Source organism: Chaetodon trifascialis, chromosome 13, assembly GCF_039877785.1.
Source record: "Chaetodon trifascialis isolate fChaTrf1 chromosome 13, fChaTrf1.hap1, whole genome shotgun sequence".
Lineage (NCBI taxonomy): Eukaryota > Metazoa > Chordata > Actinopteri > Chaetodontiformes > Chaetodontidae > Chaetodon > Chaetodon trifascialis.
Window position 1 is genome coordinate 17,914,043 of NC_092068.1, and position 27,757 is coordinate 17,941,799.

Below are 27,757 nucleotides of genomic sequence, written 5' to 3' on the forward strand. Positions count from 1 at the left end.
TCCTGTGCTTTCCCTCTCTATATGCCAATGGACGTGACCTCCACAGCTTTAACAATGGGCCATCCAGCAGCACAAGCACTTGGCTTCTCGCCACAGCCACTACGTGCAGTAAGGTTGCTTTCATCTTTGTTGTTATATTTAAGGATGACATCCTAGCCTGTCGGCCTCTTACTATTGTCTTCACCGTGATTATTTTCTACCGTTGTTTAGCCCCAGTTGTGGCTCTTTGATGAAAAGGTCGCCACTCAATTGGAAAACAGTCATTAAAATGCGGTGGGTACTATTCACCAGTGTGCATGGGGGAACCAACTCAACTGAGCTGGTTAATCAAAAGTTAATTATATAATTTTCATGCAGATGAGGGAAACATTCAAATGAATCCCAACTCTACAATCATTACAAAAAATAAATAAAGAAATAATTCTAAAATGCTATAAAATGTTCAGGGACCGGGAGGCTGTAAACAATATGAAGTTTAATTTGAGGTAAACAAAGTGAATATCCACCAGGGGGTCTGGGAAGGAGAAAGTGAGGTTAAATCAAATTTGGAAACATAGATACCAGCAGGTTTTGTTGTCCTGATATACGTGCAATTAGGCAGGTCCTTGATGAGGACACTGGGAGGGAGAAAGTTGGCTTTCACGGCAAATGCTTTGGGATTATTTAAAGGGAATTTATGGGATTTTATGCTTTATCTGTAAACATTAATTATTCTCACACAAGTATAGCAAATTGAATTAAAACCATATTTTAGGAAATGTTATAAAAGCACAATTATCTTTTATGAGGATGTTGCAAACTTATTGAAAACTCCATAAAGACAAAGTATAAATCAATTCAAGGAAGTCTCACAGTGACTTTCCGAGGAAAATGCCCCGGACAACATTGTCAACGTTGTCAAAGAATGTAAACCAGAATACAGTGCTTAACAAAAAATTCTGAAGTCTTTCCTCATCAAAGGAAATGACTGTGTTATGCAAATTACCACCATGAATATTAAACCAACGATGTGAAGTATCACAAATGAGCAAGCATTGTTCTGGAAGTGCAATGGAATGTGGTTTAATTTCTCTTTAATTCTATGTGCTTTTATAATGTTCACCTTTTCCCAGTTGTGCCAGCGGGTTTGGGTTCATTGGTGTGCATTACAACCGCGCTCTAACAATGCAGGGCCTCCACGGTGTCAGCACAGTTCATGAATCCTGGCCCCTTATGCACCAGGCGATTAGTATGGTGCTCTGTCTGTGGGGCTTTGCCAGAAAATGAGTTCTCTTTAAAACATATGCCCCCTGCTGATTCTTTTCCTTTCCTGATATGAAATTCCAATTTTTATAATGAACACCAATTTCCTGTATATGAAGAGCAGGGGGGGAAAAAAAGTTTTGCACTTTTTCTGTTTTGGATGACGGCAGTTATCCTAAATCAGCGGGAAGGTGTTGCGGACACCACAAGCAGAAAATATTTGGATGAGCGTCCTTCAGTTTGGGGGCTAATCAACATTCAGGTACGAGCACAAAAAATCAGCTGGTGTAATTTTCCTCATCACGTATGCACATGGCTGGTGTGGCAGAAAATGGAATTACCAAAACTGTAACAAATTCAATTAAGTCATTGATTTCTAATAAATTGGCTTAATCACCAGCTGTTGTCATGCTAAGATTGTTGTGTCACAAGTTTGTCATGCTTGTCGGTCGTGGCGGCTCTACAAAGACAATCTAATCTATTTTAAGGCTTTAAAAGAGCATTTTATGCGTAAGTAGCACCATTTCGGTTCGAATGGCTGGATCTACAAGGTGAGATGACACTCTGACAATCTGATTGAACAAAAGATTTGATCGTTCATCAGATTTCAAAACCTTTATTACAATTTGAAAAGGATTGAAATGTTACAGACATATATGTAATTGACATCTGTGCCATAAATGTGATGATTTGTTGAAGTCCTGCGCTCAGGCGATCCATCACTGGCGCTGATGATGATGTAAATACAGTCTCTATTTCTCTTTTTCTCTTTCTTCTCCTCCTTCTTTTTAGCTCTTCAGTTATTAGGGAACCTTTTCTTTCGGTCAAAATGACTGGAATCATCATTAATCTGAAGGGATTGAAATGAAATCTCAGTTGATCTGCTGTTTAAATATTTAATCTAGGACATATTTTCATTTTCATTTGTAGATATGGAACCAAACAAAGTCTAAGCAAATTAGTGTTACATCTGCATCTGCCAACATTCAAAAAGATAAAACGAGGCATTCACACATTCAATCATGCAAAAAGGGAAAAATAAAAACAGTCATTGAGCAGTTTGTATATTGTCATTGCTGCTTTGGAACACAGTGGCACACAGTGGTGTAGTGTACATTAATATTGTACAATTGAAGTAGACATTGGTGATAAATTATGTATAATAAGCACTTACTACATTGTATGGTCTAAGTCTCTCTTGGGTTTGGGCACTCGCCTCTTCAGGAAGAGAAACCACTCCTCCTGTACCCATCATCTAAGTACAATAAAACAGAGATTTTAGACAATGAAACCAATGTTGAAAGAATATTTGCAGCATTGTAAAAGAAGAGGAGAGCAAGTCATGCTTAACTGACATTAAATCTCATCAAGACACCACCTTTCCTGAAATGCAGACAAGTCCACATTAAAAAAAAAACACTCACCCTGATGGTTGCCTCCAGCTCTCCCACACTTCTCTTTCCACCTGGTAGCCATCCATAGGACCAGTGCTGGGACAGGGTGACCTGCACCACCAACGCCAACAACAACACCTGCACCATCACTCTGTTGCTCGCTTCCATTAGAGCTAAAGACAAACCCAAATTTGCAATAAAAACAATAATGTCACAGTCTTCTCTCTCACGGCCCCACAGCTCACAGATCAGGGGTTATAAAGCATTGTCCAACATTAGTAAACAGCATTTTAGACAGTAATTAATAAGAGGAATCTAATTTAATGAACATTGAGCAAACTTCATTGCGCACTGACTCACCTCTGTGTTTGCCTCGTTAGCATGTGGTGCATTAGCCAGAGGGGGATTTTATAGGTGTTGTAGAAGGCTGCTGTCAGGATTATAATCCCCTCTCTGCAGGTGTGACACATTTACTGACTAATGGGACACAAAACACTACTAATGGAGCTGGCTAAGTGCTCGGCTATGCTGACATCACTGTGAGGGTTCAAACAGCATTAAATATATATCAAAAACGTCCTTATGTTTGTACTGAATGCATCTGTGCAGAGGTAGAAAAACAGACAACATTAAGATGAAATCTGACATTTCTCTCCATCTATAATTTATTGGAATCAGCTTTTAGCAAACAAATAGCAGTTCAATCCCATACAGATTCAAAAGGCAGAAACATCATTGAAACAAGATGCTTGTGCATGTACTGTATGTTAACATCAGCTGCAAGGCCTCGCTGTCGTTACCCCAATTTCTTGTTCTTTCAGCATGACTGCACATTAAAATGAAGTCAACAATGCAGGAAACCTTAGTGATGATTAATGACCACAGCAGGAATGTATGTACACTAAATAAACAACATGATCTGTGTGTCTTGTATAAACCTATCTTATGACTTTATAATAATGGAAGTACAAACACAGTAGAAAGTTCTTTACCCAAACGTAAGACTTCCAAGCTTACTGTTCTACAAAGAAGTAAGCAGAAGCCTTGCAAAAATATATGCTTTTGAGTTTGCAGCAATGTTGGGGTTTCCTTGTTTAAATATGAAACTAAAGCCTAACTATCGTCGTCAAAATATGTCAAAATGCTTGTGCATGCATATTTTATATTTTGGCTGAGCACTGCTTCTTGATATGGATGCTTGTCACTGTCCCAGACATTTTTCATCTCAGTTCCTGAAGATGAACAAGGTTCAGCAGCATCTCTTATCAACTCTTTCATTAAAACAAAACATTTCTGCAGTGTTTCTCTTCTTGTCTTTTACACACTCGTTTTAACAGCAATTATGGTGTATTTGCTATCCTTAGAATATTCTGAGAAGTGTTTGTACAAACAATGAATTAATGATCCATACAGGGACCACCATTCAAAAACAATACACTTTTTTAAATGTGTCTATCCTATTAAATTAAACATAAACATCTGGCTTATTTGTACTAAAATTTTGTCACTTAGTGACAAGTTTTCGTGATTAGAACCATCTTTCTAATCATTATGGCACTGCTTTATGCACATATGCAAGTGTAAAGTTGGCTTGTTAATGTGTATAAAAATGTTTTGTTTTTTTTTTTAGCAGGATGTGATGCTTGCCTGCAAAACATTTGTAAGAATGATACGTTTGGATTCATGTAATAGCACATTATTGTCTGCCTGTTCCAATGTGGGCTAATTGCATTTTGCAGCGTCAATGCCAACCCACTAAGTAATATTGCCACAGGCAACAAAAGAAAGTTGGTGAAGTTGAATAAAATTGCAACAGGCAGCAGCTGTTCAGTTATTCACAGACAGAAGTGAGGTAATTTGCAGCGTCTTACAGAGTGAAATGTGTCTTATGTGTTTTATGTTTTTGTTTGAGCTAGAAAGTAGATCGATAAATATTATTCAGACAGGACATCGTTTTAGCAAAAGCATTAATCAGCTTACCCTACTTATCAAACAGACAATTTATTCTCCTTGTAGCAATCAAACGTGTTGAGTGGGCAGCATAAAATACAAGACTACTGGAAAGCAAAGGCATTGTGGTCAGTAACAAATAAAGCGGAAATAAAAGAGAATGCATGTACTCTATGGGACGTTAGTGATGCACTTCAGGTAGTGAGCAATACATACTGCAATATATGTATACGTATATACATTATTTATATAGGTAAAGTTGGAATACAGTTTTGGAATATTTCCTCTTAAACAATTTATTAACCCTCACATTGTTGGACTTAAGCAACGTAAATCTCATATATTTTTTCTACATATTGAAGAATCCAGCCAACCCATTGAGTAAACCACTATAATTTCTCTATCTTACATTGGGATACTTAAAGATCAAGCATTCCTGAAAGAGGCAGACTCTCCTTGAGCACAGATGCTTTCAATTATATTACAGTGTGTTACATTTTTTTTCCCCGATCTGTAATCAAGTGCAAAATGTAAAAAGAGCTTGCTGTAGAAAATAACATTCAGAAAAAATGCATTAGTTAATTTGCCAGAAATATTGAGAACAGTATCTGACAGGCATTATTTGAAATTGGCGTAGTCGGAGAAGATGTCAACAAAATCCTGAACCACTCTGTAGCAGAAGTCGTATTGCTCCTGGAAAAGGAAGCAAAGGGAAAAGTATTACTATGCATGTATGTGCAGAAATGGTTCCAAACAACACAAACGTGAATAAGCTGACAGTTTTTGCACAGCGGGTTTGATATTATCTCTTTTTCCACCTACCACAGTCTGAACCATGTGTGGTCTCTGCATGCGTAAACTCTTGACTGTCTGAAAAACATCCAGGAGGCCTTCAGCTTTCACCCTCTCCAGAATGTTACTGAGGGCGATGAAGGTACCGGTCCGACCCGCACCAGCACTGAAAGACGAAGGACAGAACCATCAGCAACCACATCACACAATGCACACACCAGACTGCATTTGAAAATGGTGGGATTCTGCATAAAACTGCAGTTGTGGCTTAGAAGCAGATGTAGAAAGTTTAAAATTCTCCCCATTTCTTCACAACAACACTGCCATGGAGCTCTTGTAATCTTAGCAGCACATCCTTTTTCCATTTAATGGAAAAAGTTTGCAAGAAAAAAGGTGACCTTTGTGTAATAGTGCTAATAATCATCCTCACTTAAAGAGAGGCTAATCCAAACGCTAACACTAATCAGTTAGGAAGCTCAGTGTTTGACTGAGTCAATGTTTACAATGATGGTGGGTTGGAGAGAGGAAGACAGAGAGGCTGAGACGGGGAGCGAGTGCGAGAGTGATGTGCGATTCGGAGGAGAAGTGTAGAGAGACGTTGGGGATTGCAACGGGTTAGCCCCATTTCCCAGGGGCAGAGAAAAAGCTTTAAAAAGCCCTTCTTAGACAAGTGGTGATGAAGGAATAGAAGAGAGTGATGACACCATTTCCTGTCGTTAGCTCATCTTATCAGATTAATCATAGTGGGAGTCTGAGGAGATTTCACTTTGAGAGGTTTTAATTGACTGTGAATCAGTGGATTGGATCAATCCCACAGGGGCATGCTGCTTTAGAATCACTTCACCTGAAGCTAGGTTCTGATCAAAGCTTTCACAGCTAAGTCTTTATAAGGGATCACATAAGTGGTTTAGGCATAGAACACCAGGTCTACTGAGGCAAAATGTAGAATTTATTGTAACAGACATAAGAAAAATGTATCCGTAAAAATTGAAATTGCTTTAAATATCACTCTGAGAGACTCAGGTGATCGGGTAGTAAAAGACAGAAAATGACAGTGAAAATGAAAAGGGCTGTATTAAAAGCATGAGTGGACAGAAACACCACTGTATGGAATTCTTGAAGGTGCACATCATGCTGCAGGATAGCCAAACCCAAATTCCTCACCTGCAGTGCACAATTATGGGACGGTTTCCAGACTGCTGCTGCTGCCTCTGCACAGCGGCAATAATGTCAATCATCCCTCTTCCCTCGGCTGGTATTCCGATCTCAGGCCACCCGTGGAAGTGGAAGTGTCGGACGTGTTGTGACTGCTTTTCCTGGTGAGATGGAGGGCTTACTCTGTTATTCTCATGCAGCTAAAAATGGGAGACTTCATGACATTTCCAGAACTTTGAACGGCTAGCATTGACAAAACAGGGAGGCAAATATATTCATTTAAAATTTTACAGGTTTTAACTGGTATAAAAAGCAGTACGCACTGGTCTGTAGGTGAGCACCATGTCTTTGAGAGTGAAGGTTTCACACAGCGAATCTCCAGTCAGCTCAACAGTATAATCTCCAAATGTTACACTGCCCTCTGATGGCCAATACTGGAAACACTTTTCCTGGTTGGAAAGGTCAGATGGAAATACAATTAGGCTGCATTTGACTGATTTATATCCTTTTTTGCTTTTATATTTTCAGTGTGCACCACAAAAACAATATAAAACCATTAAATACATACACAGACTGTCAGGAAAAAAAATAAGACAATGACATAACGGAGTAAAAAAGACAGTTTAAGTGTGCAACTCCACTTTCCAGTCTGTACTTTTGCAAGAGCACCATACTGTACCTGCTCCCTCTCTTTGAGTTCGGTGAGCATAACGATTGAATGACACCTCCACTCCCACACCATCCTCCAGAAGTCCTCCGCTGTGTGAGACAGGGGGCCCTGGGTTGCGATAAAATAGTCCTTCTGCCTGTAGCCCTGGAGGGCAGATCATCCGGTAAACAACACTTGAGAGTGCAGCAAACATAATATTTTGCATTGTTTGTAAAGGAAACAATGAGCTTTATATATACTTGTATGGGAAATCCATACAGCAGGTCATGAGGGAGTGCTTACATCAATAAAGGAGGCATTGATGTAGTCTGTGAACTCCTGTCCTCTTTTCACTGAGAGCATTACTCGGTTGAAATCATCTGTGAAAGAAAAAAGGAAAAATGAAACTTTCCGCAAGTGGTTCCTAATAAAATAAAAGTTTGAAGAGGCTGATGGAAGGAAAAACAGCTAAGTTAAACTTTAGCTGTGTTATTGAGGCCAAACACGCCAGAGCCGATATCAATTTTCACTGTAAAAAGTTGTACCCAGGCTTTCCTTTCCCACTCCACTCCCAACTTTAAATTAAGATACAAGATTTGAATGTCACTGATCACACAGGCATGCGCTGATTATCCAGATATCTGTGTATGGCTATCTATAAAATCACCAGCAGCGTGATACTTTGATGTTACTTGGATGTGATGTATTATGAAACTGTTGGGAGTATCAGAGTAGTCCATACACGGAATGATCTGAAGCACACGGTTCTTCTTCATGTTGGCAGGAAGGTTTCCAGTTCTCATGTTCTCCTTCATTATGCGAACGTTGGTCAGCTTCTGATGGGAGAAAACACGAGTGGACTGATCAAAAAGTTTGTTTTCGTCCACCCAGGGTGGTGCAATGCTAATAAAAGGTGGGGGTTTTTAAAGCTGATGATGCTGAGATGGACGTTTTGTTTTTGTTAAATGCAGCTAGTTAAAATCAGAAGTTGGATAAAAACATCTCTTATTAGCAGAGTAGAAGAAGAATTAGAAGAAGAAGAAGAAGAAGAAGAAGAAGAAGAAGAAGAAGAAGAAGAAGAAGAGGAAGAAGAGGCAATAGGGAATAATTCCATTCCGTGTGTTGGGAACTGAGAGGGAGCAAAAATGAGAAATTTTCAACAAGCTACAGTAAATTCTGTGTGGCAGATGGTGGTGCCTTATAAAGTTTTAGTTGATTCAAAGCATTGTTATTTATGTTACTACTGCCAGGAGTGGCACCCTGGGCAAGTTTTCCATGAAAATATACCGATGCAGGGCACAGGGTGATGGGGACGATTCATTACTGACTGAAATGTTTAAGAGTGAGCTTCTTTCTTCCTACCCTGAACTCCTCCTCCAGGCCCAGCCTGTCGTGGGGAGCCCTGGTGTTGTGAAGCCTCTGCAGATGGCCCTCCAGAGAGCACACATCTAGCTCCGTGTCTCCATACAGATAGTACTCCAACAGCGCTTGGTAGATGAAGGAGTACTGCATCTGAGGAGGAAGACAGAGGAAGTGAAGGAGACGAAGAGGCAGAAGTAGCTGCTTTAGTTTGCCAAACTATTTCCTACTATTTTCGCATCACAGGCACGGCTGTTTGCCACGTCCTCGGCTTGTTTGTGCCGCGACAAGAGCGAGCGAGTTGAGCTGTCAGTCCGAGGTACAACAGGTCGGAAAGGGTCAACACTTACATCTGTCTGGATGAGTTGACAGCGCTGTTCTCGTATTCTGCTCACAAAGCCAAAGACATCCACCCTCTGTTCCATGTGCATCATGTCGATCATGCTGTCAATGACAATGAACGTCCCAGTCCTCCCCACCCCGGCGCTGTGGAAAAGAGGAAGGCACAAGGTCTCGTCTTTAACAAACAGCCGAGTGTAGCTATGAAACAAAACACGTCAAATGAGAGCCCTGCACGACGTTGTATCTATATAGTAAAAATTCAACCACAGCAACATAAGAATGCAATAGAAGAAATCAGTTTTTTCTCCCGTAACAGAATAAGAATTGCTATACTAATCCCACTATTCTTAACATAGACGTCAATTGTGGACATCCCCAAACATGTGTAAAAGTGCTTCACCTCTGAAGCCCAAACACACTCCTAATAGATTTACAAGGGTCATTTCAGCAGACGGCACCTCTGGGAGCACAGAGCTGGGATTCCACAGCGGGGTGTTGAAGCCTCTTCAATGGGCCCCATTGAAGTACAGCAGGCCCTCTCCCTGAGCACCTGTCGCAGCAGTTGCTACAATCGGCTGCAGATTTCTTTGGCGAGGCTTTACACTCGTCAGCCAGACAAAGATATGCACATACCATAATTCACTGACGCTTTTACTTACAATGAAATACACCTCTAACAGGGCATCTTTGTGCTCTTGACATAGGCACGTGTTTTCTCCTTCTTAATAATGAATTGGATCACTCTGACTCCGTGTCTGTGGCTTCTCTTAGATGCCCTCTTCTGGCTTCCTTTATATGACACATTTACTACCTGCAGTGCACAACAATGGGTCCAGCGTAGGACGGATTGACAGCCTTGACCTTCTTGAGGAATTTCAGCATGCCGATGGGTGAGAATGGCACCCCGAAGTCTGGCCAGCTGGTGAAGTGGAGCTGGGTGACCAGCCGGGGAGCTCGGGGACCATCGCTGCCCTGCTGTGAAGCACAGACACACAAAGTTTTTACCTGTGCCCGGATTGTGTTCACTGTGAAGACACAAATCAGTGAACTAAAAACCTGCAGGAAAAGTAACCTAAAATTAACTGAACAATTTGTATTTTTTTCGCCACTTTGCGACAGAATCTAATTATTAAACATGTGTACTGACTTTCCTTTGCCTCGCTCTCATATCTTATGAATGCACTCTCAAGAGGACGTAATTTCATTCTCTTGAACACTCGGCTGCTCTGCGTTCAGAGAGCCGAATGTGAACAGTCAGCTTGTACTGCAGCGCTGGAGCGCAGTCACAGTTTTCAGAGTCAGAGAGGATATCTGCACCTCTCTGGCTTCAAATGGAGAGGGAACAAAGTGAATTTTGCAATCTGAGGGCTTCGCAGTACACTGAGCTTGGTAGTCAAAAGCACAGGAAAAGAAATACACGTACTGTTTGAACTTCTAAAGACGAGTTTTGAAGATTTGTGCAGTATTTACTGCATGTTGAATATACCTGCATATTGATAATTTGACTGTGTTTATTACACATATCCTTTAATATTCTTTAATGTGTTTTCATTAATTGATTATATTTTGTATCCTCTAACATTTTACTGAAATGTTTCAATTTCCCCATGGGGAACATTACTTTTTTACACCATCTCAATGCAGCTCTGTCTCTTCGTTAATTTTTAATAAGCATCCAGCTATTATGATTATAGATTTTCATGGCAATTAAGAACTATATTAAGAACTGTTATTACTACTACAACCACTATTATTTTCAGAACATGTGTGTGACTAAATAAACATTTATCTCAATGTTAGGTCATTTTTTGGATAAATGTTGTCAGTGCTCCTAATGTGCAGTAGAATTTAAATTTAATTATAATCAATGCGAAGTGAGGTAAATCAAACTCTGTGCTGTGCCAAAGGGGACGCTGTTGTGTGTTTAAAAGTGATAAACTCTTGATAATTAGCTTAAAAAATGCATTAATGTCATTACTACGCTGATATGTAAATCCATATTTTTTACTTACATATTGAACACAAAATTTCCTTATGGTGTAGTCCACCAGGACAGTGAAGTCCTCCATTGCCACCCTGACGTTCCCGTACATCCAGCAGCCTTTTTCTGGCCAATACTGGAAACATTTGTCCTGGTAATAGAATCACGACAATAAAGAGGTTATTCTCTTTGAACTAGAAGACAATTTAGGTATCTAAAGAACACACAGCATTGCAACTCAAACATCAAACGGTCGTAGAGCAGCATCTATTGTGTGTATCGTATGTGTACGGATGGAGACGTGTATTTGACGTTGTGTATTTCGCAATCCAATTCAAAGGCAATCACAGGGACTTTGTGCGACTCAGTCAGTCAATAAGATCTTCACCGTGACGTTTCAACTCATTAACTAGATTCTCAGACTAATTATCATGAAGCCTCTCAGGATCTTATCAACAATTATTCCGTCATTGATCCCCAATGCCTCTATTCTGCCCTATCAAACCTGCTGTTGAGCTCTCAATTGATCATCCCTTTGAGGCGAAATTTAATGCGATGCTAAATAATCTGCTGGGTGACACTTAGTATAGATTCTAAGTTGGGAAAGGGGTCAAATAAATTATGCCCATGACTTTGGGTCATGAGAATACAAAAGGGTTTCACTAATGCCGCACTGGAGGCGTATAGATTGCATAGGTTCACGTGATAACGCGCCCTGCTTGGTAGCGTTAGAAGGCCGCAGTGCAGAGGGAGAAGACTCTTAGACAAACCTCCTTCCTTTCTTTGAGATTCGTCAGCATTACTATAGTTGCTGTCTTCTGTTCCCAAATCATCCGCCAGAAGTCGGCCACTGTCTCAAGCTTTGGGCCTGAAGCAAAATCAAGAAAAGTATAAAAAAACATGCTACAAATAGTCATAAATTCAACTGCTTGCATGTGCAAAACCTCTTCAAAAACTAATGTGTGTAATGTAGTTTTACCTTGAGCTGCAATGAATTTGTTCTTCTCTTTAAAACCCTGTGTGGAGAAAACACAGCATTAACCATAATTTGCCAAACAGCTGCATTAAAAGCTGATTTATAAGGAGGACTCACTTCGATGTAAGATGCATTTATGTAGTCTGAACATAGATGTCCATCAAGATGACTTAACACCACTCTTGAATGATCATCTGTGGAAGAGAGAAAGAAAAAAGGCCAACTGCCTGCATCAACTTTCCTTACGATTTAGTGATCAATAAAACTAAAGGTTACATTAATATTGTCTGCTGCAGACTATAGATCCTCACTCACATGGTAAAATGTTGGGATATCTGTTTTTCTCTCTGTTGTGCTCTCTGCTCGCCTCCTCAAAGGACCCGTGGTGGTAGTAACATGGCAGCGACTATAAAGAAAGAAGGCAATCCTCATGAGATAAAAATAAAGCCAGGGACACACAGCCTACTAGCAAAACATTTTATTACTGTCTTCTGCGCTGCTTCTATGCATGCAGGACAAAGATCTTTAGTCAGATTCAGACGGCGCTGCACAGTCTACGCGACACAAACTCAAGCTTACATTGAACTCTTCTCTGAAGAGCTTGCCGTCGTCCGCAGAGCGTATCCGGTATTCCTCCTCCAGCGAGTCCAGAGGGATGGGAAAGTACCTCTTGGATGGCGAGGGAGATCTGGGGAGGAGGACCACTGTCTGCTCTCCTGTGTTTAAAGGAATATATGGCGGTCAGGCCACTAACGTTTCCCAATAGAGAGCATTACAAGCTCTCATAGCACCTGCAAAAACAAGCCTGATGGCCATTAAGATTTCCTGCTTTTGTGGGTACATGACAGAAATGATTTCTTGAGTCATAAACATGCCGCTGCTGCTGCTGCTGCACAGAACTGTCTTAACTCAGAATTTGGCCTTTCCCTTTATTTATTTATTTTTTACTTGAAGTCAAAGTTTATATGGCTCCCTACGTGCTAGGAAAGCTAAGAGCCTTCTAAGACCTTTCCAGCTACATTGGACTTCAGATCGTGAAACTTTCCTAGTCTATAAAGACCATAAACCCACAATTAAAATAAAAAAGAAATAAAAAGTAAAAGGCTGAATTATATTTTCATGTACTGGCGGTTATATTGAGTACAGCACAACAGTACCTTGTTCGTCCAAGAAGCCATTTGGGATCTTTTTATCCACCGAGGTAACTAGAGCTTTCCTGTGGTTTTTGAACCTACAGTAATGACAGAGAGAGAAGCAGAAAAAGCAAATGCATCAGAGAAGATAAAGGGCAGATATCTGTATTGAAGAATGTGCCCCCGATTTCTCCAGAAAAGAGCTGTTAAGCACATAAGGTGGGCAAACAACAAATACCAAAACCAATATCAACCATCTCAGAGAGGCAAAGCTGTTCCTCCTCATGCCGTCGTCAGCTTGGCCGGTGGATGAGTGCCTGCGGCCTGACCTGACCTAGCTGTTTTTGTTTGCTGTCTTACTTGAGGTGCAGCTGTTTACCCATAAGCCACTGCTCACCGCCTGTTTCCAAACCACCCCCACCCTGATGCCCTGACCTGACACTCTCACGCTCACACACATGCTCAAAGGGAAAGAGGGAGAAAAGAGAAAGCAGTTAAAGACAAGCAGAGTAAATTGTGAATGTGTGTGCAGGTTTATTCACCGTAGACAATAGATGGTCAGCAGGACGACGATGATGAGAAGCAGGGATATGACCAGTGTTGAGGGCAGCACGTGCGCACCCTGATGGGTGGGATTTTCTGGATAAAGAACACACAGATAGATAAAACAGATTCAGACAAATTGATACATGACATTTAAAGCAATAGTTTGACATGTTGGGAAATATCATTATAGTCTTGGTTTTCTTGCCATCTGTCCATTAAATATGCAGCTCCAGTCAGGAGCTGGTTAGCTTAGTTGCACACAAAGGCTGGAAACAAGAAGAAACAGCTAGCTTGGCTCTGTCCAAAAGGTAGAAAATCTGCCTACCAGCACTTTCAGAGCTCATTAATTAACACATTATATCTTGTTTGATTCATCTGCACAACAAACAAGATATGCTGTGTTAATTAGTGAGATTTAGATGTACTTGTAGGCAAATTGTTTTATTTTTTTAACTGAGCCAGGCTAGCTCTTTCCAATCTTACTGCTAAGCTAAGATAAAGCTATAATCAGCAGATATGACAGTAGTATCGATTGACTTTTTGCAAGAAAGCAAAACCTTGATATTTTCTAAAATGTCTAAATATTCTTTATAAAGTCAACAAACTGACTTAACATCAGTTGCACAGCAGTATCTGTCTAAAGCTTGCTAATATTTATTAAAATTAGCCACTGTATCATATCTGGTCATACCAGACCAAGCAAGGCTGTAGCAGCAAAATCTCAGTGTATTAAAGTGAGTAAGGGTGTGATTTAATTCTATTAAGCTCAACTTTTCATCTGTGTACAGATGAGAAGAAATATATATTTAATTTTTAAATAGTTACACAGTCTCCCTTTAACATTTGATGCTTGCTATGGGAAGTAAAATTGCATAAATTACCTGCAGTTTGGTTCTCATGAGATGAATTATTCACAGCAATAGAGATCCCAATCAGAAACAACACCATTGTCACTGTGGATAAAAACAACACAGTCACTTAAAATAGAGGAACAGATGGAACCCTGTAATTGTTCACAACGTCCACTAGAAGGCGCCAAATCAAAAGGAAACACATCTGCAGCTTGGAGAAGCACACCGAGGACTGAAAGGAGAGCTCAGCTTTGATGAGGCTTGAGAGCCATGTCTGTCTCTCTGCTGAGCAGTTAAAGTCCTTATGGGAAATCTGCTTGCAGTCTTGTCCTGTCAGGCAGACTTGAAAGAGCAGTAGCATATCAAAAACCTGATATTCAGACATCAAACGAGAGAGGAGGCTTTAACCCACAGGTGACAGTAACCATATCCCCCTGTGGACCCTGTGGATTTGACAGTGGAGTTGAGCTCAGCGTAGTATTTGTTAGAAGCCATTTCATTTTGCTGTGTTGTCTTTGATGTGCAGCGCTGTGCAGCCTGGCAAAGCATCATGCACAGTGACAATAAGACATGCACACTGTTCCTCAATGTAGTGGCTGTTTTAAAATGCAGTAAAATGGCCAAAACTATGATTTCAGGGCAACAGAAATATTGATAAACAGGCTTAAAGTGCTGTGTGAAAACTAGCATATGTATATAGGTTATACTGTTGGCTTTATGAAGTGGGCCAGATGGTGTTGTTTTCCTTGTACTGCAGCTTATCCCTTTTTTCTCCCTGCATCATGCTGTCTCTCTCTTTCCATCCCTCTGCAGTGAACCATCATTTTATTCTAAATTCTCACTGTTCCCTTTTACGTTATTGCTGGAAGCTATTAGTGATTTATTTGGGGCAGAGCTCCGTGAGTGCCTCTCTGAAAGGAAAGGGAAACGCCAAGTTCCTCGCAACTACACCAGAATTAAATCGATTCTGACACATTATCCTTGTGTCTTATTATCTCAAAAATGTAGCAGCCAATTTCTCCAAACTCACATCCATTTCCTCTTTTCTTCCCCCCCATCCTGCAAATAAGAGGGTAAGAAATCACAGAATAAATTGGGCAAACGGGGCAAATCTGCCTAAATGGCTTTGATGGAATAAATGAGAGAAGCAAGAAACGAGCGTCCTAATTTATCCTCTGTTCCAAGTCCCCTTCTCGTTATAGAGGCCACAAGACTGGATGGAATAATTCATTGTGTCAATTTAGTTCTTCTAGAAATGGGTCATCTAGGGGCCTAATTTGTGATCTTTGAGAGAATTTCATGCACATAGCGCTAGGGGGTTTCATATAACTATATCTCCCAAAGCTTTTTAGAAAACGGAGCAACATAATAACGCTCTAACAATGTGCTCAAAACTAAATTTATGTCAAAACTTATAAAGTATCATTGGACAACAAATTAGGGGCTCTGTGTTTTGCACATTATACAGTCTCTCTCTGCAGTACAACACCCACATGCACATTTGCGCACATGCACATTTGCAGACTTTGTAATCAGGGTGGCACCAGCTGAACACATTTTATTTAATTAATTCAATGTTCTCACTCCAGCCTGGTGTCTATTTTTCACACTAATAATATTTGGACAAACAAATAAAATCTCCCAGAATCATAACTGTGTGCAAAATGCACAACACACATCGACACATACACCGCCTTTTCACACTTCACATGTATGCATGCCTGCACATACGTCCCACAGCCAAAGGCTATGTGTTGCATATGTGCCACACTCGGTTGGAGGAGCCAATTCTCTCTCCAGTGTTAACAAGCTGGCAGTGTCGGCACCTGTTCCCCACTGTACCCCACTGGGCAAGTCACATTCACTCACTCAGAGCCATCCTACAGCTCTATGCTGCAAGGCATGCTGGGTCACTGCACAGGCCACAGCATATCTGTCATCTCCTGGCAGCTCCAGTATATAAAGCACACAGCCAGGAAATGAAAGAACAACAGAAGTGAAATGTCAAAATATGTCAAATATATTATCATTTTGACGGATGAAAAAAATGCTATCTCTGATGTAGATTGAACGTTTTCCTGTGAAGCTGAAGAGAAACAGAGAAGGTGTAAAAAAGAAAAATATAATTAGAATTGAGATGTATCTCTCGGTACAGTCGGTACTGCAGTGTGGCCATCTGACCAACAGAGGGAATTGATGACACAACTTGTTTTGCTCAGCAGAGGAAGCAATAGTCGATACCTTAGTGCACTGTACTGGAACCGTTACAGTGTGGCCACTATTAGTTTCTTTATAAGGGATGAATGCACATTGTAAGTTGCTTTATATTCTGCAGAAGCATCATCCAAATAAGTGTAAGGTAATTTTTCAAAAGAGATAATATGTAAAATAAAAAATACTGACCAAAGCATTTAATAAGAGGTCTATAAGGCATCAAAAATCCTGTATTATAGACATAATCTTTATATATTCGTTTCCCTGGGGTTGTTTTCAGTAAAAGTAACTCATGACTGAACCCTCATTTAAACATTGATTTCTGTGATGATTTTGATCTTATCAATTTAAATATCTGCATTAATCTTAATGAAACTTGTCATGCCTCATTGTGGCACAAAATCATTATGGCTCATACTACGTACTATACACTATTTCTATATCTTAATTAGAATATGACATCATTTGACCCTCATATGAAAGAGGATTTGCTGGAGAAACACATTTTAAACAAGGAAAAAAAATATGCTTTGCTATAGTTGGCCTTGCCATCACCACCAGCTAATGCATCATTCAGTCCAGATCCCTGCTTTTTCTGTCTGTTTAATGATACTAACAACAATGTGATGACTTCAACCTCCAGCACCTGCTCGGCATAAATGTTCCAGGGAATGAAATTATACTGCATCACTTGAGCTGGGAGTGCAGAAGCAAATCATCCCATCCATGCATGATGCAATGGTAGCATTCAGAATGCATCACATGCTGGTTCAACCTTGAGGGTAATTTTAATATTTTGTGCACGAATATGCATTATTCAACACTGATCTGCTTTGCTTTCGTGCTTGTGAACATAGGCGGGATGAAAATAGCACACTGATGTGCATTAAATGTTCGATAGCTATAGAAACTTGAAAAATCCTGAGCGCAACAAAAAACAGGAATAGATACTGTACATGTCTCAAATCCCAAGACTCAGAGCACCCTGAAATGAATCTGTTCTGCTTCGCTTCAACGTCTCCCTCACCTTGGCTCTCACATAAAAAGCAGAAAACTGACTTGAACAAAATAGACATCAGAAATAGAAACACCAAGCACAGAAATCTCTCTTTTTCTTGTGCCAGACCTGCAGCCTGTTCACTCATCTTGATCATTAATTCAGAGCAAAATGTGCAAGAGAAGGTATTAGAAGGTATCTATTATCCATTTTCCAACCAGACACATAAAAAGGTGACTAACCCAGGTCAGAGGTGTTCCTTATGCTGTTCTTAAAGACCTCCTCCAGTGAAACCCGGGTTTTTAACCTTGTTAGCACATCCATGTGGTGTTTTTTTTTTTTTTTTCCTATATGCTACAACACATAAAATGAGCAAAATAAGCAGTCAACACCATGATTGAGCACTTAACCTTAGAAATGCAGTGGACCAATGACAGCCTCAGTCCAACACAAATGTTAGTCAAAATGTTGGTACGTTTATTTTTCTCATGTTTTATCCATTGGCTGTGTCTAAACAAATCTGAACATGTATGGCTGAATTACTCGTGTATTAGCACTCGTCCTTGCGTAGCATACAGTAGCCATCAAAACAGAAAAGGTTTGTGTGTTTTGTGAGCATGTCTGCTCAAGTAGCAGAGGGGTGGGTGGAGACAGAGGTGGAGGGTGGAGATACTAAACTCACACTTCACTGTCTTATTTGACTGCTGAGGCTCATCATTTGAGGACAGGGCTCACAAGGTGCACATTGAAATTGTAAACGTAGATGTATATGTGCCGTCACAGTTCACTAGTTTGACTCAAGACAATAAACTGCAGCCCTGTATTTGTGTTCAATCTATTTCAGCTTCACAGCCAGGAACATCAGTGAGTAGTTTGCTCAGCGATCTTTCTTTAAATCTTTATCCTAAAAGCATATGGACAAAACATGGAAAACACAATAATGAAGTGTTTATACCTTCACAGTGCCTCTGTGGCAGGCCAGCTGGTAATTATTATGGCAGTCTTATTAAAAAAAAGAGTCTTAAAATCTGCGAATTAGAGAGAAACATATCTCAAAAACTGAAAACACTGCTGATCATGCATGTTTTACATTAGCACTTGGCACTGTTCAAACGGCACCAGCGTTCATCCACTTGGCTGTTATTATGCTGTTAATTTAAAAATCAAAATCAGATCCTGCTTAGGGTTATGGCTGCATGTAGTCTTAGCATGCAATGGGCAGGAGGCTGCGTGCATTCTGGACATCTCTCCAGTCTATATTGTACAGTTCTGAGTTAATAAAGGGCCTGTATAAAACCACACGTAGCTACAAGCAAAGCCAACCGTTGATTGCTATGTCCTCGTGTCTTGATTAATGAATATGGTTTGACATAAATGTGGGTAAAATAATCCTCTGCACACTCCCATTTGCTACACAGTTTAGCATGATGCTAAGCACAGTGCAATAAAACAAGGCTCTACTGCACCTCAGCATAGCAGTGATTTGAGTTAAAAGCTAACATTAGCATGCTAACATGCTCACAACAACAACATTAACATGGTGATGTTTAGCAGGTGTAATGTTTACCGTGTTCCATTTTTAATTTAGTATCTTAGCATACATTATTTGTGTAATTTATGTCATCATATGCTAATATCTTTGCATCTGTGGTACCTGTGATACACACAGACACACACACATATACACATATAAAGGGCCGATATATATTACTGAGCAACAACCCAAGGACACTATATCTTTGGTATTGGCATTTTTTATCTACCGTTAATTGTATTTTGTATCTTTTTTATTGTATAGTTTGTTCTACTTGCTCTGTTTTTCTATGCCTCCCTTTATTTTTCTTATTTAGCGCTAAGGTACAGCTGAGACTGATAGGGATGAATTGAATTATAAAGCATTGGACAAATTAAATTTGGCCTGATTATAGAGCGAGACAAAAACCAAATTTACTATAATTCATCCTGATGGAGACATAAATGTGTTTAACAAAATTCATGGCAACCCATCCAGTAATTGTGAAGACCTCATTCACCTCATGGTGGCACATATGAACCATACACATTTAATATTGACATATTTCTGTCTGAACCTTACATTATATGTTGATTAACTGGCAGTACCCAAAACAAACCATTGATTTGAGAAATGCATGATTTCTAAATTATTCATAATCCATGAATGGCATTGTGTAGAGGATATTCATTCACAATTGCCAGATATAAAGCCTGTTGACATATGTTTCTGTCAGGAACAATAGGAATACTGTTAAAAATAGCATTTAGCATTTGCACTGCAGGATAGTGACTTGCTTTACAACAAAGGTGAAGAATGCTGTGTTTATAAGGGTATCTCAAACAATAACAAAATACATCAAACAGATAGCTGCATCCAATCATGTCTCAGCTTCTTCAGAGATCAATACAGCCTCAAAGACAGATCCACATTTTGGGCTTGGCACAGAATAGATGTGAATGTCTTGTACACAGACAGATAAAAGTTGTTCTTTTTTCTTCTTTTCTTTTTTTTTTTTTTTTGGTTTCCAGGGAGAGGAAGAACAAAGACAAAGCAAAAACCAGAAACAACCACCACTTCCATCGTCAAGTGCCAAGGAATAGGATGGAACGAGAGCACAGACGCATTTCAGTAAAGAGTGGCAGCAGAGAGGAGAGGAAAGATGAGAGAGGAGATGAGATGAGAAGAGAGGGGAGAGGAGTGAAGCTGGAGGAGATAAATGTCTAGTTTCTGGGTTCAGAGATAACAGCCATAATGGTAGACATCCTTAGTACACAGAGGCAGTAGAAAGGATGAAGCTGCATGGTCTGGTAACTCATGTTGTATTTCATATATGAAGGAGGCAACAAGGCAGCCTTTCAAAACATCTGTCGTACACTTTCCAAAACATCACAGTGCAACACCTCCACTCAAAAAGACACCTAACACTGGCGTTGCATCTTTCTTTCATCTGCTCAATCCGGTTCATCGGATCTCTGTCTGCTGCATAGTTAAGGTCAAAAGAATCAATCTCGAGAAATAATCTGAAATCCAATTAGTCTCATTTAGAAAGGAGGCACTGTAATTATTGGATTATTTCCCATTTAATGGATTACATTTCGATTGATTGCCTGAAAGAGAATTGACCTGGTTTGTGGTCAGAGGGATTAATTAAAAACTTACACTTGCAAGCAAGGCCAGCGTGATCTGGTATCAGCTGACCCGTCAGTCCATAGCCGCCACGTGATCCCGGTTCCTTTCTTGGTTGGACTTATCTGGATTTCCTATCCTCAGTCCCTCTCCCACTCACATCCTCTCTGAGATATCGATAACAGCACTGGATGAAGAGTTGACTGGGGCTGGTGGTGGCGTCTGAGGTCGTTTTGAGGTGTGTCAGAGCTTCAGATTGGGATAAAGGCACAGGGGATGATGGGAATCTGGAAAATTAAGCAAAAGACAAGCGGTAGAAACGTATAGAAGTTCAACCAAACCCAAAAGCTATTCAACACATGATATTGCTAAGCAGAGGCAGATTTTCTGTGACTCACTGTTTGAGGCTGACTCAAAGAAAAAAAAAAAACATGAAATGTATGAATACACAACAAAAGAGGAATGGAATGAGTGGGAGTCTGCATCTGTGATCAACTGGGTGAGTGCGTGTGCATGTGCAACCATTTGCGGAGTACATGCTCGCTGTTCGTGTGCTGTTAAGTGCTCTCCTCTGCGACAACCTCTGTTGCAACTTACACAAGCCAATGTTGCAGAGCAAAAACATTAACAAGCTACTCATCTCCAACCATGCAAAACTAATTATCCCCAAATAAGTCTTTCCAGAGAGTGTTTGTGGCGCACACAAGGAGTTTACACACACTGACGCTTAGTGAGTGGTGTTCACAATCAGTGTTGCCCAATTAAAGTTACCACTACACACGGCCCAGATCCGTCCGTGAACGTGTCTGTACAAGAAAAGCACTGAAGTATGTTGGAATTAATCCTTCACTATTTACACAAAGGCTTTACTGTGATGTTATTCTATCGTGTCGCTGGAGGCCGAGAAAGAAAGCATGCCCTCTTTTGCCCTTCACTCCTACTCTCAGAGAGTCCCACTGCCCACAGGTGTGAGGCACAAAGCCATATTGTTAACACTTGGCCGCTGTGGCACAGCCGAGCAGAGAGCAGCGGAGAAGAGGTGAATTAGTCACCAGACCCAGCTGGACGAGCCCGCTCAGTCTGAGGAAACTTAATGAACAAGGTATGGAAAACACCGCTTTTCCCCCGTATCACGAGAGCTGTGCTCAACTTTTCCAAACGCTGAGAAAGTCTTTGGCATTTGAGCACAAACACATCTGCCATTAAAAGCACCCCATTCACCTTGAGAACTGTAAACGTCGTCAAAAGATCCTTCATAAATGAGGCTTTAAAAATGTGCTCAGATGGTTTAGTATTACACTTCCACGAAGTTTGTGAAGAGATGATTTCGGCATCGCTCGAGGTGGAAAAATCTAATCAACATTTTGGAAAAAGCATACATCTAGAGTTAATATTTTTGCAACAACCATTGCTGAGTTTTACTGTAATCAGCTCATAAATTCACCCACCCACCTCAATGCTGGAACTTTAACACTGGTGCATATCCTTCCTTAGGTTTGTTGTATGGACCTTTATTAATGTTTAGCTAAGCTGCGTTTGGTATCATTTTAAAGGACACATTCTCAACTTTCACTGAAGTCTGAGAGAGACAGAGCACAGCGGAGCCTTTCAAACTCAGTGGCATACATTTTTCCACAATTTGCATCGAAGTTATGGTGTTTTCAAACAGTCAGAACTAAGAGCATCACGAAATTCAAAAAGTCTGAATAATCACCAGACCCATAATTCACCCATACTTTCCAAATGTGTGGGTTTATTTCGGTCCATAAATTAAAAAAGAAAATCTCCAAAACAAGTGAAAGTACAAACAATAACAAAACATTTTAGGCAGTGTGTTTACTGCTCCACATTTACATCAGATTACAGATTCTCATTCACATCGCACCAGAAAGGGCCAAACAGATGCAGCACAGGCCGAGTTATGCTGACTTTTAGTCCTTAGTATAGCTGAAAATCCAGAAACCCTACATCCTACATCTACCATGATGTAACTCCTTTATAGAAACTCCCTGCCCGGCTAACACCCATGTCTTTCAAACTCCATGCCCAAGCAAAGATTCCTCAAGTGATGTAATTTTCTCGGACCTGACAAAGCCCCTCCTGAACCACAGAAAACATATACAACTGTTTTCTCAGGCTGTGCAGCCCCCCCCCCCCCCCCCCCCCCCCCCCCAACAAGAGCTCCTTTAAGCTAACACGTCTCCTGCATGGTAACAGGTGACTCTACGGTGCATTTATTCTACATGTGCAACTGACAAATACACCGATGATACAAGGTCAAGCTAAAAACATACCATGAATGTATGTCACTGCACAGCTCCTGCGACCTTTGACCTGGCCTTCAAACATTAATCTTGTTACTGAATCTGTCACTCAAAGATGAATCAGAGTAGAAGTGGTATTTTTCTCCGGATGTGAGCACATTTCAGCCCCTAGGTAGAGCTCCGTGCTGGCTGTTATACAGAAGCTTTAAGAAAAAAGGATATTAAATGATAGATAAATTAGTTAACGTGCCAGTCTGAAGTAATAACATGCTTCAAAGGACAAGGCTAGGCTTTATTCAATGGTAATAGTGTATATTATTATTATTGTTGAAAAGCCTGAACTAAATGATAATAGGTATAAAAACAGAAAAATATACTATAAGTTATTCATACTGTAGTTTAACTGCCTAAAAGTCTTTTGGGAGACATTCATGGAGGCAACTTCATCTTTTCACACAGAGTATTGTTCAGCTTTCAGCCCTGCACATTTAGACCAGAGAAGGAGACATGCTCACGGCATACAATTACTGCAGGCACAAGGACTTCCTTTCTGTGCCTCTCTGCCCATTGACTAAGAAGGGAAACATGCAGGCCATTAAAGTTTTATGGGAGTGCAGTCATCACCCAGCACTCTGAGGCTCAATCATTAATTCATACCCAAACAGACAACACTGAGTACTGTAGCTAAGCACGGCTACAAAGCAAAGTTATTTCCTGTGATTACACAGTACAGAATTAAATACCATTGTTGTTGTTATTCTTCAATACTCACTTTTTTTTTCTTTTTGGAAAATATTTGAAACCCATGCCTAAATCTGATTGGTGCTATTCACACACCCCACGTATTAAGTCAGCTCAATGAATCTGAAGCTATTCATGCTATTCACACGGCTGCCTTCCTGACACATAAATCCAATATTGATGGCTCCTGCCCCAGAGGCACACGTGGTTTCCTGAGTTGATGAATCCACGGGTTCATATATAATGGGCTCGACTACTGTAAGTCTTCAGAGAGCACAGATGCATGCAGCGAGCTTCATTCATGATGCTCAGTGTGCAGAGCTAGACTGTATTTTGTCAAGTCAGCTTGGAGAGTATCTGTATGTTTGCTAATTCGATTCCATCTGCGTGATCGCCTGCTAAGAAACTGCTTTAACAACAAGAAAAAATGCTGCTTTTTATAGAATGAGATAAAAACATACTAATGCTGACAAGGTGAAGCAATTGCATGTTGTACAAAATATATTAAAAGACATTTCTTACTGTTCATGTAAAGTTCTGCCACTTTGAGACTTCATATTACCTCCAACTCACACAAATCCTGAACCTTAACTGACTGGTCTACTGAGCACGTTAGAGGCTGAGCCTCAAACACCCATGCTTTGAAGTAAGTGGCTATTGCCGAGGGAAATAGCTGAGAAACATTATTTTCATGCCTGCGTACAAGAGGACGGGTGGATTAATCTCCAGCCTCGAGTTTGAGGACTCTGACAATGACACTTCTGGGACACAAATAGGTGAAACCGGGGATAAGAGACAATAATGATTGCAATTACAGCTTCACCCCTCATTCCTGTGGCTCAGCTAAGGGTAACAAGTTTGCTCCTTTTGCTAGAGTCCAGTATGAGTGGGTTAGGGACTGTGAATCAAGCAAGCAGTGATGCAGCAGTTCAATCCACACTGCTGTTCTAATTAATATGGCCACGCTCAGATCTGCTCGTCTCATTCACCTTGAGTGTGTTTCCTCTTTGTGGATTGTGATGGCGCATTGCACGCCTCTTGAATAAAATGTATGGATGTAGAGGCTGAAGAACAGAGCATTCCTGGCCTACATCCAGCTGCATATTTAAGGAACAAAGTCATTTTCATCCAGCACACTGTGTCATAATCAAGACTGCAGAGGACAGTCCAATCAAAAACAGCTGCAGTGTTTCATGAGGTTATGAGGGGTCTCTCTGCTCGTTTCAACAACCAGCTCACACTGGTCAGTTCACACATGCACACACGCTTATTTTAATAATTAGTGCAAATGGTGACAGACAGAAGACAAAGAGGGCAACAGTATGAAAAGTCAGACAACTTTATATGCTTAAATTAACCTCTGATTAGCCCACAGGACTTAATGTGCCAGCGACAATAAAAACAGCGTAGTAAAGATATTAAATGTTAAACATATAAATCAAGTTCAAGTGCTCTCTGCTTGTTTAGAAATTAAGATGAGAAGCCATTATCAGACTTTCTCCGTTCTTCTTTCAGGATGTCACACCTGGTGGAGAAGCACCGAGGTAGGTTTTATGACCGTCGTCCATCTATGGCAACCTCTGAATTATCCCTCAAGCAGATGGACGTCGCTTTAAAGCAAGAGAAGTGGATCCTGTTGGCTCACCAGCAACATGTCTTTCTACACAGGCTGTTGTCATATCAGTGTCCTGCATTCATGTGTCAAAGTTTACATGAACTGCCCCATCCATTCCTGTTCAACCCTCACAGCACAAGATTTAAACAGGGCGGCGTGGATGCATTTAACATACGACTCACTCTCACCTTAGGATATTGAACAGCACATCATCAAGAAATTAATCTTTATATTAGCATGAGTCTAACTATAGCTCACGTATTCCCAAGGTGAGGAAGATGTGGGCTACGCAGCCTGATATTCAGATGAGGAATCTGAGGTAATTCTAAAATTACCATCAGCTTTTACTGGGCCATTTAATCAGGGATGGAACTGGAGGTTAAGATATTGTGAATGAGGTTATGGTGAATGAGGGACGTTTATAATTCATGTATGAACGCATGGCATTCCCATCAGTTTCCCATGCTGCAACAATTACACATCATGTCATTGTCATATTATCATCATACTAAGATCAGGCTGCACAAACCAATTAAAAGCTATGATAATGAACTAGCTTTCCATATTCCTGCCTATTCCTTTCATGTTCACTTGTTCCACATTTGCTATTAGCGCCTGCTAATGTGAGAAACGGAGGAAATGCGTGTTTTGAGGATATTTTATTTGAAAATACGCATCAAAATACAATGAAGTGACCGTTGGGGATATAAAACAGCCCATACTGTGGAGGCTACAGCATCCAGGATGGTTGGTGAGTATGCAGCACACAGGCCTGTCTGATATATGAGGAGCTACTACGTGTAGTCGCCCCCCTTGCTTTTTCTGTCTAGACCGGTGATACCGGTGGTAATGCGCCCCTTCCCCATTAAATCCAGGGAATTTTAACAATAACTCAAAAATTCATCAGATCACTATAGAATAAACGCACAAACAATATTTGGTAAAAGCAAAAAATAACCACATGGAGCATCCTGGTGGTCGCAGGGCGGGTGGATTTGCTCCACTAACCCATATTTACTATAGTCCATGATGTCTGTGTACAGGAATGGCAGACTGAATAGAAATATGCACCATGTCCAGCGTCCGTGGCCTGCAATCGTTTTCCATCCCCTGATGAGCATTTTCTGCTTTTAGCGAAACGCACTGTGGTCTAATTAGAAGATGCATGGAGCGTTATGCATCACAGCTGCACTGAGTGGCAGCAAAAAAATGAGGCTGGGTGTAGAACCGACAGAAAAGACTCGGTGTTTACGCATAAATACGCGGATGGAGCGATTCCCCGGTTGGTTTTCAGCGCTGAGGGTTTTTTTTCTTTTCGTCTTACCGTGGTAATCTGCGGTGACCTCGCCTCACACGGCGCAGCGGATGATGATGATGATGATGATGGTGTCGGCTTGTGCCTTTTCCTGCGCGGACCCGACGCCTGCCTCGGCTGTTATGTCCTTTGCAGAATAACGCAAGACGCACCAAGTTGTCGAAACATCTGATCCAAGCCGAAGGATGCGTTCATGTTCCCCTGGTGATCAGGTTTCCAGCAGATCTCTCTGAGGATGCGCTTCCCCCTGCCTGCCTGCCTGAGCCGAGCGGTGTTATGGCAGCCAGAGTGGAGACTGGAGACCCTCCCCCGGGCGCAAAGCAGTGTATCAGGTGGACACTCAGCATCCTTCACATTCCTGCATCACTGGACGATAAAGGGCAGGCCTGCGCTTAGACAGATCCAGTTTGCTCTTGTTTTATTCTCTCCTGTGATAGTTTTTACGCTTGACATTTAAGCATATGACGTTTGCTCAACACGCCACGAAAGGCTTTGAACTGTAATTTTGCTGTAATGTTCCCCTGGGGGGGTTATATTGACCTTATCAAACTTATGCCCTCTAACATGCAAGTGTGTAGCGTCACATGATGTGAAAAAATAAAATAAAAACAAATCTGTATTTTAGTATTCGACCAGGAGCTTCATATTGGGTAGATCACTTCATTTTAATTTCTAAAAAGACATTGTTTCAGAACAGTGCATCATAAACTCATATGGACAAACTTTCCAGTGAACTGGCCAAAGGTTGCATTACTTTAAGAGCTTAGATGTAAGTAGAGCCATCTGCTGGCAATGATGAACCTGCCATGCTACCTTCACAAAACGTTGTAAATAGGATGAGCAAAGAGTAAAATATGATCATGATCTTATAATAACAGCATGGAAATTTCATGTTAATATTTCAAGAGGAAAAATAAATCAAATGTAATATTATAAACAGGTGTATGTTTGATGGTGTTGCAGAGAATACAAAACTTTATTTTTTTACTTTATTTTAAATTTTACATTTTATTTCTAATGAATTATATGTATTTATTCTACTGCTGCATCACAACTAATGTAAACAATCAGATTTTGTTACCATTAAATTCTTGTGCGC

At 40.6% G+C, this 27,757-nt stretch overlaps 2 protein-coding genes across 2 annotated transcripts; both read right to left on the reverse strand.

The window, feature by feature from the left end:
- Positions 1-1,922: 1,922 nt before the first annotated feature.
- On the reverse strand, positions 1,923-2,924 carry gnrh3 (gonadotropin-releasing hormone 3). Its single transcript, XM_070977178.1, has 3 exons — positions 2,667-2,924; positions 2,417-2,497; positions 1,923-2,092 (listed from the first exon to the last, which is right to left on the reverse strand). Exons 1-3 carry the CDS (start codon positions 2,802-2,804, stop codon positions 2,039-2,041), a joined length of 273 nt encoding a protein of 90 aa, XP_070833279.1. The 5' UTR covers positions 2,805-2,924; the 3' UTR covers positions 1,923-2,038.
- A 349-nt stretch (positions 2,925-3,273) lies between these two features.
- Positions 3,274-26,967, reverse strand: LOC139340990 (receptor-type tyrosine-protein phosphatase epsilon-like). Its single transcript, XM_070977177.1, has 21 exons — positions 26,668-26,967; positions 20,757-21,010; positions 14,401-14,472; positions 13,516-13,612; positions 12,998-13,071; positions 12,420-12,556; positions 12,156-12,246; positions 11,958-12,034; positions 11,844-11,880; positions 11,635-11,732; positions 10,896-11,015; positions 9,695-9,858; positions 8,892-9,027; positions 8,545-8,694; positions 7,925-8,018; positions 7,486-7,562; positions 7,213-7,347; positions 6,857-6,982; positions 6,543-6,694; positions 5,409-5,544; positions 3,274-5,279 (listed from the first exon to the last, which is right to left on the reverse strand). The coding sequence occupies exons 3-21, from the start codon at positions 14,465-14,467 to the stop codon at positions 5,205-5,207; spliced, it is 2,043 nt and encodes a 680-aa protein (XP_070833278.1). The 5' UTR covers positions 14,468-14,472; positions 20,757-21,010; positions 26,668-26,967; the 3' UTR covers positions 3,274-5,204.
- Positions 26,968-27,757: the final 790 nt, after the last annotated feature.

Coding starts and splice junctions, on each gene's coding strand:
- gnrh3 (XM_070977178.1), bottom strand. CDS start 2,804: ATGGAAGCGAGCAACAGAGTGATGGTGCAGGTGTTGTTGTTGGCGTTG. Junction 2,498..2,666: donor AGCTGGAGGCAACCATCAGG/GTGAGTGTTTTT, acceptor TATTGTACTTAG/ATGATGGGTACAGGAGGAGT. Junction 2,093..2,416: donor GACTTAGACCATACAATGTA/GTAAGTGCTTAT, acceptor CAATCCCTTCAG/ATTAATGATGATTCCAGTCA.
- LOC139340990 (XM_070977177.1), bottom strand. CDS start 14,467: ATGGTGTTGTTTCTGATTGGGATCTCTATTGCTGTGAATAATTCATCT. Junction 11,881..11,957: donor TAAATGCATCTTACATCGAA/GTGAGTCCTCCT, acceptor TTCTCCACACAG/GGTTTTAAAGAGAAGAACAA. Junction 5,280..5,408: donor CACACATGGTTCAGACTGTG/GTAGGTGGAAAA, acceptor TTCCTTTTCCAG/GAGCAATACGACTTCTGCTA.